This window comes from Mauremys mutica, chromosome 9, assembly GCF_020497125.1.
Source record: "Mauremys mutica isolate MM-2020 ecotype Southern chromosome 9, ASM2049712v1, whole genome shotgun sequence".
In the NCBI taxonomy this organism is placed as follows: domain Eukaryota; kingdom Metazoa; phylum Chordata; order Testudines; family Geoemydidae; genus Mauremys; species Mauremys mutica.
Window position 1 is genome coordinate 19,411,714 of NC_059080.1, and position 14,028 is coordinate 19,425,741.

Here is a 14,028-nt window from a genome sequence, read left to right on the forward strand (position 1 = left end):
CCTTATTCCCCATGCTGAGTGAGGTGTACGGCCAGCGATGCAGCCAGGGAGTTGCAGCGCTGGAAGTGCCCTGCAGGTGTGGCCACTTACTAATTGCAGCGCTGGTGGAGGCTTTCCAGCGCTGCAACTCACCAGTGTAGCCATACCCTCAGTGCTACACTAAGGGCAGAAAGGTCTGGTTGAAGCTGACAAGGAACTTTGTGACCGCAATTTCTTCTTAGTGATAATATTAAATGAAGACAAACTCTCCATTGAATAGCCTGTGACATGCTAATTATGTTCTATAATTTGGCTAGCACAAATATTAATAATTAATCCTTATACTCCTGTGTTGAAGATGCATCTTACCCCCATTTTACATGTGAGAACAGATAAAGTTAAATGACATGTCCAAGCCTCACAGTGAGTTGAGAGTGAGAGAGCCAGGATTTGAACTTCTGAGTTTCTGATTCCCAATCATGTCAATCACTATACCATTGTTTATTGAACTGTTTCACCCATATCATCTTCAAATCCATATGGTAGGAAATAATCTACCAAGCTGTAAGAAGCAACATTACTGAAAATTAATTTTTAAAAACCATCCTGGGGCATTTTTAAATTCCTGTAGACAGGGACTGTTCTAATGAATTAGAAGGCCCACCCAGATGACTTTCACAACTTCTCTAGCTTATATTTTTTTGTTTTTGTTTTTTTTTGCATTAATAGGATTTGCTAATCTCTAGATGCATTCAAACAACCATAAATGTTAAACAACTGCTACCCCATGGTTACTCAAAACAACTAAGGCCTGGTCTACACAAAAAAATTAGGTCAGTTTACTATGTCGATCAGGGTATGAAGAACCCACACCCCTGAGCAGAGTAGTTAAGCTAACCTACGTCCCCGTCAACCCAGCTATCACCTCTCGGAGAGGTGGATTACCTATGGCAATGAGCAAATCCCTCCTGTTGGCATAGGCACTGTCTACACTGAAGTGCTCTAGTGGGTGCAGCCGTGCTTCTGTATCATTTTAAGTGTAGACAAGCCCTAAAATATGTTACCTCTCTGGCCAAAGAGACACTAGTTCCCCTAAGCAACTCTATCAGTAAATGCCTTTGTAAACAGATGAGCCTTGCAGTATGCCATGAATGTCAAACTTGGCTTCTGTGGGACCAATGCTGTACATTACTTTACTTCTTTTGAATAGCAACTCAGAAAATAGATAGCATTTGTAGAACAACAGACTGTCGCCATCTTAAATTCCAAATCATGGTCATTTGTGGAATGTAGGCTGAAGGATTATCTCCTGTATCAAGACTAAAGTGGGTTAAACTACAATATGGTCTTATATTTAGGAGGACACAGGCTACCTATAAACTCAAGGGCATTTTTTATCTGCAGTAGCTCAGAGAAGAAGCTCATTCTACAAGGAATGATTAAAGTCTGATGATGGTAGAGACAAGTTCTGGCTGAAGCTTCATCTATAAATCAAAATCCTATTCAGTGTTTGAAAAGTATGTCAAGTAGCATATATTATATACTACATGTTAAGATCGTAACCATTACACCAGCAGGCAAACAGTGTCTAGTGAGTAACTTGTAATACAAGATTGTCAAGTACACATTTATAAAACTGTATTAACTAGAGGTTCCAATCCAACTTTGTTTTAGATAAAAAACGGTTGAACTCAAAGCCAAGGTATTGCTCCAATGGTAGACCTTCTAAAAAGAAGATTTAGGATTTGCCATCACAAACAAGCGGCATGTCAGTCTAAGGCAGGCAGTTTCTACCATTAATTTAAACAGAAACACAACTAGGATGCAAGAAACCAAAAGGTTCTCAATCCATCACTGCTGTGCTGGAAGAAAGTCAAAAGCATCACCATCTCATATACAAGCCTGGCCTCAAATGGGATTTGTAAGGCACCCGATAGCTTTTTATTGTACTTTTTAATTATATTCTTTACTGTGTAATATCCTTAGAAACGCCTTTCTCGGCCAGTTTTTATCCTTTCCCATTATTCTTCTCCCTGTGACTTACAAAACCCAAAACAATATTACTTCCTTGTTTGTATATCAACACCATCAATGAAGTCAGCACAATACTAGGAATAGGCTGGCTCTGCAATAGCAGAATAGCAAATAGTGAAGATGCTCTCAGCGGCTGAGTAGCAGGTTTATAAAAAATATTTAGACTCCACAAGACCTTTGCCACTAGACTGAGGTACTGTAGGCTTCATTATTTGGTCTGATTGTCTCCCTAAGTTTGATTCCAAATACCACATTTTCTCCAAGGGACTCAATAAAAGGTGTTTGCAATATGCAATTGAGGAGACCTGAAGGGAAAGAACCTGTATTTCTCTGTAGAAGAGGAAAAGAAGCTCTAATCAGGCATAAACTAACAGAGAGCTACAGCGCCACAACCAGTTAAGCCACCCTTTCCAATGTGCAAACAGTGAATTTTGAAAGTAGAATAATCAGAAATGGAATCAACTGAAGTTTGAGGGGTCCAAAATATAGTCACTCACAACTGCACGTTACCATGTGGACATTTAAAAAAAAGAATATCAGTCATGTAAAATGAAGGCTGCAAGACTGCTAAAATCCCAGACTCTCAACTGGGTGTCCCACCTAAAATAAACTAAGGGCTTGTATTAATTTGTTTTATCCTTGTGACCAGTAAGGATACATAGCATGTATACAACACTGACCATTTTTCTAAGTTTTGTACAAATATTCATCCTCAAAATACCTTTGGGAGGGTCAACACCTCAATTTTACAGCTGGCAAAAATTAAGAAGAGAGGTCAGTGGACTTATCTGAAATCAGACAGCAGGTTGGAACAGAATCCCAAAGGTATTACACTAGTATTCTGTTAACTACTAGAGACAACTTTGGGTTTATAAACCAATGATTCCTCATTTATATGTATTCATATTTATTATTTGTATTATGGTAGCATGAAAGATGTGTTAGGAATTGTATGAAAAAGAAATATGTGACCCTACCTCAAAGACATTACAATCTGCAAAGATATAAAACAGGCAAAGGTTAGGCTAATGGGATATAGCTCACAAGGTATATGATCAGGCTGATAACAGGCACATGTCTTGTTAGGACCAGGTTGCCAGATATGTTGTAATTTACTGTTTCTAACTGTTAAAGCATTTGTTTGTAAACTACAGAAGTGGAGTTTTTTGAGTGGTCTGGAGGGAAAGTTACACCAGAGTTTGGCAGTGAGGCTAAACTAATCAAACTTTTTGGTCTTTACCGGCAAATGATTACATGCACTGCTCTTACCTATGCAGTAAGGTAACTAGATATTCTAGGGATAACGGCACATCCTAAACACACATCTAAGCTTTGTGAGAATCTCAACTGGTTATGTTTCACACTGTGTGAATTAAAAACTGAAAAAAATCCAGATATTAACGAGTCCTGCCTGGATTATACGGATTATGCAAAATCCTTTCAGAGCTTCTAGCTCTTTATAAGATGCATATCAGAAAGTCTAAATGGCAAACATTTTTACTTCAGTTCAAACAAGAGCTTAATAAAACTTGAGATCAAATAATAGCAAATCCTGTTTCTTGCTTCTATCCTTCCCAGCAAATGCTACAGACAATGGCAAATGGAGGGTTTTGGAGAATATGAATATAGCCCAAATAGGATCATTTAAATATTAAGGGATAGAATGCATCTTAAAATACCTCAATTATGTGGGTATATAATAAGACTAACAGAGGCTAGTTATTTTTTAGATTAGTCTAAAAACACTAACAAGAACAATGCATAATGAATTATCCAAGCGTAAATAAAAATATGAGAACAGTAAGAACACTAAACTACATTTTTTGCCTGTTCGCCACCTGGAGAAGAGGCAAAAAGTCTATTCTTCCCTTCCGTACATTTAATTGAAATAACTTGAGTAGAGAATGATAATTATAGTTTGTGTGTATGTCCAGACAATAGATTCACAGGTGGTATTATACACACTTGACTATACCTTTGCACTATCAAATATAAACAATTATTTCTTGGCCAATTTATTATTACACCATCAAATTGAAGATTATTTCTGTATAAATACTGTCTCTTCTAGCAATACTACCAATGAGGAAATTCAAAAAACTGACAGTTACCATTAGATATGCTGCAATATTTCAGCCAAATGAAGAAAGCAAAGGATTTAGTTCACTGGGAGTTCCCCTCTGAAAGGAAGAATACCTCTCAAAGACAGAGGAAAGGAAGGAGGGAAGAAAGTAGAAAAAGTCCACAACTAACAGATGTGTTAGTCTTCTTGCTTAATACACTACTGGGAGATGCTCAGATATTACAGTGATGAACACGGTATAAAAAATAGAATAGGAAGAAGCCAAGGAATTTTCCTCAGCCTTCACAAAGATCCTTCCATATTTCTTCATAATGGCCTGATGGCCTCCCCTTCCCTGCCACCCATTATGTTAGTTTATTCTTCCTACCATAAGGGACTCTCATTAGAATGTGAAGTGAGTTTGGTGATCTCATGGCTGAGAACTTAAACAGACTTTAACAGACTGATTCCCAGTGATAATTAAACCTGGTGATATTCTAAACATAAAACGCTCTCAACCAGGCTTGTAGCTGTTTCCATTGCTTCACATTGACTCAACAGACATTCTACGCCTTAGAGTGGCATGAAAATCCTGGAATCTTATTATATAGATATGCAGTTATATTGAAATGAAAAGCTTTTTGCTTGGACTAGACAAAAGTTATGCTGCAGGCCAGCAGCTATATTCCAAATGAGGATAATGATACTGATTTCTCTTGTAACACATTGAGATGTGATGGAGAAAAGTGATGCAGAAGAGCTAGTTATTACTATCATCTCCTCCTAGTTAGACATCACTTAACCCCTTGGCATCAACTGTGTCTGCAATAATGGAATTTATACTGATACTATTCCAATTAAGCAACAGCACCTGTTACAGAGTAAGCAAATTGGTAGAGAAGCAAAGCAATTAACTAGGGAACACCCTATTGGGTTCAGTATACACCCATCCATCTATAGAGTGCACAAAGTAGGTGAGGCAAGAGTCACTCTCACTGCCAAAAATTGGTCCGATCACCCACCTTATCTCTCTAATATCCTGAGACCAACCCCGTGACAACTACACTACATATAAAGTGCACAGTCACTCTGTTAACTAGCTGCTAAATACAAATGTAAAAGGAACATTCAACTGAAGTTTGGTTCTAAACTTACACTTTATAACAAACAAAAATTGCCTTTACAAAACTTAAGACCAGCATAAGTGCCTCTACAATATTTTATTATGGGGGGGGGGTTTGGTTTCCAATTCAAGCAGACTCCCCCTCACTTCCTAGAAAACCCAAGACGTTGAAAGAAACTGACTAGAAGAGAGAAACTGAATATGTTGACTTTCACTATCCAAGCTGGGAGAAATAAAACAAAAACAAAACAAAACACACCATCCCAATCTGTTAAGAGATGTATGGATTTTATGAACTCTTTAATAATCTAATGTCACTAATAAAAGTGAAGACTCACGTTTGATTACAGCATGTTATTAAGCCAGCAGTAGCCTTTTAATCACCGCCTTATGTTTCCCGAAGATGACCTGGATGATCCTGAAAGACCAGGTGGGTCAAGGAATATCTTTTACTGGACCAACTTCTGTTAAGAGAGACAAGCTTTTGAGTTTATACCGAGCTCTTGTTCAGCTCCGACTGAAACTGAGCTTTGTGTACACTGGAAAGTTTGTCTCTTTCACCAAGGGAAGTAAAAGATATTACTTGACCCACCCTGTCTCTCTCATACCCTGCTGGGACCAACAACGCTGCATGGATCATCCTGGCCATATCTAATCACACATACCTTTCGCTTTCGGGGATGCGAGGGAGAGATCTAGGGGAGGCTTCTCCTGCTGGCACAGCCCCTCACACCCGATGCGGGTCTCCCTCCCGACCTCCCCCAACACGCACAGAACTCAAACATTGTGCGGGATGGGAAAACTGTTTCCCCCATGTTCCTGGGGCGCCCACCACCCAGAGAGCGGGGCGGCGGGAGGGGGTGTCACCAGACCCCGGGGCTCCTGGGCCTGAGGAGCGCGCTGCCCGCTGTCACAGCTTCCCCCACCCCGCGTCAGAGCCCGGGGAGCGGGGCTACAGCCCAGCGCGCGGGCAGCAGTGGCCACGGCCGACGGAGAGACGCGCGTGCCGAGGGACGGGGCCAGCGCCAGGCGCGGGAACGCGCGCACGCACTCACCCCGCAGCGATCCGCCCGCTGAGCTCCTTCCCCGCAACTGCAGCGCTAGCAACTCCCGCCCCCCGGCGCAGCAGCGGCGACTCCGCCCCCCGCGGGCACCGTGTCCCGTTGGCCCCGCCCCCGACTGTTGCCAGCCCCTCTGCGCCATCCCCGCGCAGGAAGCCACGTGACACAGCTCGGGCTAGTCCCCCAATCATGTGACAAGGGGGAGGCTAAAGGCGAAGCGAGAGGGGCCTCGTGCGGCGGCGCGGCTCGTACGAGTTTCAGGTCCCACCAATGCGGTATGGGGGGGGGGGGGACGGGACGTTGTCAGTCAAGCGTGTTTGCGGCAGCAAGGCACTGGCAACATCGCAGTCACAGAGGAAGTTTGATCCCCCCCCCCTCAGGGAAATACCAGTTCTGGTCAAGCGGCTGCCCTTTAGTTTTGAAAAGCTGAATGAAACATCACAGGTTAATGCAATGTTCTCATTGACAAAAACAAAGCTTCCCCCAGCAATGGGGGATAAAGTCATTTTGTTCAATTTTTTCAAGAAAGCGAGAGTGGAGCTTTGTGCCAAGGAAGGTGAACCTAGCACCAACCGTGGAAGAAGAGGAGGAGGTGGTAACCAAGGCTGACTGCTGGCCCCTTTATTTTTCTAAGTGATTAAAGTTTGGAAACCTACTGTAACATCAGCTTATGAGGGTGGGTGTCGTACAGTATATCCACTAGAGAGTGGTGTCTTCTATTTTTCCGTTTTCACTTTATCATCTATCTGCAGAAGTGTATATAGACTTTCTGTAAATTAAGTACTGTGTTTGTTTTGACCGTCATATACAGACCTATGTAGTTCCTTTATCAGATACCTTAAAAAGCAAGAAGCAACTCTATTAATGTATTTTACCACCACAATGGAAGGCGGGGGAAAGATGGTGGGCACTTGCCCAGCACACATCTAACTGAAGTGATCTTAGCACAGTGAATTGCACCAGTAAACAAATATTAAAAGCTACTACGATTTGTTTGTAAACATACTCCTTTGGGGGGTATAATGTAAAAATCAGAAGGGATCAGGCATCAAAACAAGTCTTAAACCACTAATGTCATATACCTGCAAAATGACAAAGGGCTCTATAATCACAGGTAATATTCCCACCTCCACTTAGGCCAGAAAGTCAGTCTTCAGCCTCATATGGCAGGATACATTTGAGTTTCAAATCATAGAACTGGAAAGGACCTCAAGAGGTTATCTAGTCCAGTCCCTGAATTCATGACATGACTAAGTATTAATTTTTAACATAAACAGAGGAAGTGAGATGGTCAGAACATTCCAGAGTTATCAGGAGCCCTTGCACAAGTCCTGCAACAGGAGATAAGGCAGCAACTAGTTCCTCAGACTGGTCTAGGGTGTACAGTTTACAGTGCAAAAGGGTAGAGTAGTGTCCTAATACCCCATTGTGCTAGGCACTGCTCAAATATATAAAGAATCAGCAAAATCCCAGCCTAATTGAAATTAGTGACAAAATTTCCATAGATAATTGGAACGCAGATTTCACCCGCTGCCTCTGCCTTTCCGTCTAAAAACAGGTTCAACCTACAGACTTCTGCTTGTACATGTATGTTGATCAGGTGTGTGAAGAAGGATCCCTGACAGACAGTTATGCTGGCAGAAGCCTCTAACGTAGATGCAATTATACTATCAAATCCCATCCTCACTGACACCGAAGCACTTTTACTAGTATAGACTTTCACTATACTAGTGGAAGGCACAACCGACATAACTGCAGCCAAACTAGGAGTGCTTTGCTGGTATAGCATCCACTATTCCAATGTTGGTAAAATGTTTCTGGTATAGCCAGAGCCTCAGTCAGACCTTTAAGAACATTCACGGCTCCAAAAAGCACCACAGATGGCAAGAAGGTAGGTACTACCAACTTCCCACTGACCTTCTGAGTTCAAGAACCATTTCAGCAGAAGCCTGATGTCAAGCTGAAGCCATGTTTGGCCCTCGTATACAGGCAATTTATTCTTGAGCATTTTGGCATCCCCTCTACTTACTTTTACAGACTGTAAGCATACACTTCTTGCTGCTATCTCCACACTACGATTATTCTGACTAATGGGTACTTTTAAAATTTACTCAGGTAAGTTCACTTTCTATTATCCAGTAAGCGAGAAGTAGAGGATGCTAGATTCCTAAAAGGGAGACTTGATAAACCAGCGCCCACTGCAGCCCTTAAGAAGATTGCTATGTGGGAAAGAAAAAAGAAAAAAAAGAGTACTATGCTTCTTTGTTAAAAGAACTGCCATTTAAGAATGAAAAATGTGTCCCTGCAATAAGTCTGCATGCAGAGTCCAGCTGAAGTGAATGAAGTCTACACAAGTAGACCTGTCTGCCCACATTTTTTTTTTTTTGCTATAACCAGACATTTAAGAGCATTTGTCTTCAGTTACTTCATTATCTGCATCTAACCTAAACTCATGTGAATGGTTCTTAAGGAATATCATATTATACAGACTTGAAAATTTTATAACCAAGCAATATTCTTAAAAATTGCTCACTATAATTTTATAGCAAGCCATGAAACATGGGACAGAAATAAGACCTAGATGAACAAAAGAATTTTTAAATATATTTATTACACCAGTAATGCCACATCACAGATGGCAATAATCAGTGAACAGATGCCAGCACATGTATGGCATAAATGAAAATTCAGACCAGTTCAGGATTACTGCACATTTCAGTCCTGAATAAACAAAGGCTATTTCTCTCTCCATTCTTTTGGGGTAACTCTGCCAACAGGTGATAAATTCCATTCAATTCCAGTTTGTGTTGCCACCTGTAATAGATTAAAAAGTTATATAAGAACAAGTTTGTCAAATTCCAAGGCCAGAAGACCACTGTGATCATCTCTAGGCTGATCTCCTGTATAACATCACAGAACTTCCCCTAAATAATTTTGATAGCATATCTTTTAGAAAAACATCCAATCTTGATTTAAAAAGTGGTCAGTGATGGAGAATCCACTATGACCATTGGCAAGTTGTTCCAGTGGCTGATTACTCTCCCATTAAATAATTATGCCTTAATTTCCAGTCTGAGTTTGTCTAGCTTCAACTCTCAGCTATTGGATCATGTTATACTTTGCTCTGCTAGATTGAAGAGACCATTATTAGGTACCTACCACATTCACTGTTCATTTTTGTAAATTTCACAGTTATCACATTTTTTAAATCTTGAATTTCACAGTATTGTAATAAACATGAGTATCTATTATGTAGGAGGGTCACAATATTGCCACTATTATTTCTTCACTGCCTTCAGAGCGGAGTGGCCAGAGAGCAGCAGCCGCTGGCCGAATGCCCAGCTCTGAAAGCAACACTGCTACCAGCAGCAGCACAGAAGGGTGGCAATACTGTGACCCCACCCCAGAATAGTCTTGCTACCCCCTTTTGGGTGAAGGGTGACCAGATGTCCCGATTTTATAGGGACAGTCCTGATTTTTGGGTCTCTCTCTTATATAGGCTCCTATTACCCACCACCCTCCCGTCCCGATTTTTCACACTTCCTGTCTGCTCACCCTATTTGGGTGGGGACCCCCAGTTTGAGAAAAGCACTGTACTTTTGTATACTTGTACCCTGTAACATAGGGTACTTACTATAAAAAGTACCCTATGTATGGTAAGAGTACACAAAAGATTTCATGGTCTGTGATGCATTTTTCACAGCCATGAATTTGATAGGACTCTAATCATTATTACCGGTAATAGTTAGTAGCCCTCAAATCCAATAAAGCTATAGAGTAACAGTTATGCATATTGGGTGTCTCTTTGTAGAGTGACAGTTTTATAGTATCTTTAACCTATGCAACTGTTCAAGAACAAAAAGTTAAAGAGAATATAGTTGAGGGGCATCATTCTCTATCAGTATTGTTTTTAGACTCAGATTTGACATCTTATTCAGCTCTTTACACTGATTCCATTGGTATTACATTTATGCTATTTTACAATAGTAAAATAATATTACAGAATATTAAGAATAACTCATCAACACTTTGTCTTTTAATAAACTCTACATAAAAGGAGGCATATCACATACAATATTAGAAAGTTATATTTAAAACATTTTAAAACTGATACTGTGAGATTCAGGGGATAACAGCATCAGTCTAATATTTTAACTCTTATAGTATAGCCACACAATATTTTCACCAACATAAAAGGAAAACTTGAGGTGAATAGCTCACTCATCCAACTGCCCATTTTGAAAATGAATTATTAGACAAAAGGAAGTGTGCTTAGCTTATATTTAACAGCTTTAATCAAGCTGTTTAACAGTTCTGAAGACTTGCAGTAAAGTGACATTCAAAATAAGTGCCTATTGAAGATCTAGGTTTAAAGTTGGACTAATGAATCGCTTCCCTTTGGCGTATTAATGCATACAAAATTACTCTTTCTGGAAACCCCAAAGCCCTAATATTTCAAATTGCTTCATATAGGCAAATCCTTATAAAGGTGCATAACAACTTGTAAATTCAGGGCTATAGTTATAGCAGACACTAGTGATAGTACCAATCATACAGTACTTACATATCCCCAAATGGAGACACAAAATAGGGCTCCACCAAGTAGTATAATGTTGCCATATTTATCATGGAAGTCAGGTGCATGTTTGTGGTGACTCTGTCTTGCTGCAATCCACTGAGTGCCACGAGCTAAGAGAAATGGTCAAAAATGTAAGATGTACCAATGGACTGATATACATCTATTCAAGTCTCCGGCAGTCCTCCCATCCATCCCCTAGAAAAGATGGATTTCAGAACACTAAGAATAAGGATGCTCTTCATTACAACAGAAAGATAACATTCTGGCAGCATTACAAAGCCACACAATTGCTGGAACAGAGAAAATTATCCATTTTAGACAAATCCATCAAAGAGACATGTTAACATTTTATTCTATTTGGTTGGCAAGCTACTTTAAAGTTTCCATTAAGCAGGTAACTATAAAATACACTCACAGAAAAGACGACTTTTTGTTCACTCAATTTAGAATCTCTAGTGCCACTCTAAGTACAATCACTTTCTCAAATGCTAAGAGTTAGCATTAATATGGTTAGTTTACGAACTAATCAATGCACATGTTAATTTTCCCACAAAGAAATGTCTGTAAATAATCCAAGTGTTTCCAGAAGGAGCAAAGAAGCCAGAAAACTTAAGATGATCTCACAAACAAAAAGAAAAAGACTCCTGCACTGTGTAGACAATGCTAACTGAAATATAAATCCCAATATCTGAAAGATTTTGTATGAACTTACTCTCGTGAAATTAAATGTATTAGGTAAGCTCAAGGTCCAGACAACCGACTTCAAGAAGGCTGTATCTGAAGTTATTTCCAGAGCATTTTATGTAGGCAAAGCACTGAACTAGTCACAAACTAAAACACAGTCTCCCTAACATTAAAACATTTTTTGATTCCACTTTAAAAACCACTTAGCCTAAATTAAACATGTTTACATATGTGCTCAAACACAAGACAGCGCCCATCAATCGAAAACCTTCTAGTACCGGTATCTATCACGCTCACGCTGCTCTGGAAGGGAACAATCCAAGGTCTCATTCCTACAGCAGCCGCCATACGGGCAGACCCCCGTGCCCAAGCCGTTCCCCACGCCAAGGCGGAGGCCACCCGGACGGGGAACGGGCTCGCGGAGGCAACTGACTGCGGGGGGAACCCGGGACAGGGGAGCGGAAAGGGTCAGGAGCTCTCGCTCCGGAGGGGACTGGGCCTCGTGGGGGTACCCGCCCAGCCGTGCCCCGGAGGTCTCCTCCACAGCTCACCGCTGAGGCGCACCGCGGTCCTGGCCAGAGCCAACATGCTGGCGTCTGGGACGGATAATTTCTGCCTTTCTCCTTCTTCCCTTGTACCCTTTGCGAGCAGTGAAAAACAAAATGGTGGCCAGCCAGGAAGTCCGGACGCTGCGCATGCGCCCCGAGCAGCGCCCCGTGGGAAATGTATTTCATTCTCTTCCTGAGCGCGGCCCCGCGGCATTATAGGAAATGTAGTTTCCGCGGCTGCGTGGAGGGGCTCTTACAGCCTCATGGGAAGAAACCCCTGTACCCGGGAACCTGGGGACCCGGTACTCCCACGGGTTCCCCACACTTCCTACCTTAGTGCTGGCTTTTGCCACGGGAACTAGAGAATCAGGTGAATAGTCCTAGTGGCGCTGACTCTGTTGTGAAGACTAAGACTCTCCCAGCTGCCTCTGTGAACAGCAGTGTCAGGATGGCCGAGTGGTCTAAGGCGCCAGACTCAAGGCTTAAAGTGCCTTCCTCTCTCGAGGGCTGGGTGTTCTGGTCTCCGTATGGAGGCGTGGGTTCGAATCCCACTTCTGACACATTTTTTTTCTTGTCCGTGTTTGTGTGTGTGTAAAACACCGAGTTTAACTGTAATAAGCACCGGTGCAAGCGTTTTACTACACGGCAGGGTCGGGATCACCTCACGCAGACAGAAATTTTCGCCATATAAATATAGATTGTGGCGCCCATTAAATAGGGACTTACATTATAAAAAATACTACATAAAGACACGGATTTACATTATATATTCAGCGATATTCTTAACTGATTCATAAGAATGATCTAACTTGATCATTGATGTAAAATCCCCGTGGGTTTGATTTTCCAAATGTATGTGCATATGAGTAAAATTAAACATGTAGTTATATGACTGAAATATCAGAGTTTATAGCCATACAAACAGGTGCATATAATAAGTATAAAGAACATATTTAAATACTTAAATCACGTAAACTCTTGCATATGTAATGGCTACCGAATTAAAATCTCTCAGTAAGAATATTTCGAGAAAGAGAGAATTTAAATCCATACCTATATCATAGAGAGAAAGATATAGGTATGGAAGTCCATTCCATCTCTTTCTTGATATTGCTATCTCATATGAGATAGTGCCTGTCTTTACAGAAATAACATGTGTTCCTGTATGTATAACGTAAATCTCTATTTGTGTATAACGATGTATGCTATCGATATTGATTTCTTGTAGCTATACTGATATATTCCAGACAGTTTTTATGATCCATCAAGATCACAGATCGGGAAGCTGCTCTGCTTAGGCCAACGAGGCTCCACTTGCGTGCAAGGGTCTTCTTAGGAAGACCTAGTTACAGCACGAGGGTCCAAATCTGCACAAAGTATGACAGCATAAAAGAAATAAAACTTGACGGATCAAGATGATACTTTAAAATAAATACCACAGAACAGGAATATAGGATTGTGTATCTGCATGTGAGGGGTATGCTTGGGTATTTGAGGATCTACTATAAAGATTATTTTCCTAATTATAATACTCCCGGCATGCACTATTTCTACAGCGGCATCCAGCCATCCTGTTGGTTGCTCCCGCTAACCTCAGTCTAACTGAATATAAATGTATAAACTGTCTTCTGTATATTAACAGACCCATCCTCCTTCAGAGGGTCGGTGCCTTCAGATCTCACGGACTTTTCATAGACGTTGAAGCACATGGTTAGAAGTTAATCTAGTAAGAATTTCAGGGGCAAACGGTTCAAAGTTGCACCATAAACCGTGGAGCAAAGAAGCTTGGAAATGGAGAACCAATGACGTAATGGATCGTGCTCAGAAAAATGGAAACCAAGGAAAGCAATCTGGAAAACGGACTTTTATCTGAAAAGAAGTACTTGTTAGTCCTCAATAATGCTGAAAATGCAATCCTGAGGTGCTTCACCAGGATAGCAAATTAAGATTCATATGAC

General features: G+C 41.0%; 2 protein-coding genes and 1 non-coding gene across 4 annotated transcripts in view; 1 reads left to right on the top strand and 2 right to left on the bottom strand.

Annotated features, from left to right (window-relative positions):
- The window catches only part of ATP7A (ATPase copper transporting alpha), a 62,340-nt gene extending 56,026 nt beyond the window's left edge, over positions 1-6,314 (bottom strand). The window contains exons 1-2 of one of the 2 annotated variants that reach the window (XM_045030322.1): positions 6,254-6,309; positions 5,537-5,662 (exon numbers count right to left, since the gene is read on the bottom strand). The gene's annotated coding sequence lies outside the window, so the exon portion shown is untranslated. Of the gene's footprint in view, positions 1-5,536; positions 5,663-6,253 lie in introns of both variants that reach the window. The other variant, XM_045030323.1, reaches the window with a different exon arrangement.
- A 2,536-nt stretch (positions 6,315-8,850) lies between these two features.
- LOC123377006 (cytochrome c oxidase subunit 7B, mitochondrial) lies at positions 8,851-12,230 on the bottom strand. Its single transcript, XM_045029339.1, has 3 exons — positions 12,074-12,230; positions 10,824-10,948; positions 8,851-9,073 (listed from the first exon to the last, which is right to left on the bottom strand). The coding sequence occupies exons 1-3, from the start codon at positions 12,108-12,110 to the stop codon at positions 8,996-8,998; spliced, it is 240 nt and encodes a 79-aa protein (XP_044885274.1). The 5' UTR covers positions 12,111-12,230; the 3' UTR covers positions 8,851-8,995.
- Positions 12,231-12,512: 282 nt separating this feature from the next.
- On the top strand, positions 12,513-12,630 carry TRNAL-CAA. Its single transcript has 2 exons — positions 12,513-12,550; positions 12,585-12,630. It is a non-coding gene; the product is annotated as a tRNA-Leu (tRNA).
- The last annotated feature ends 1,398 nt before the right edge of the window (positions 12,631-14,028 follow it).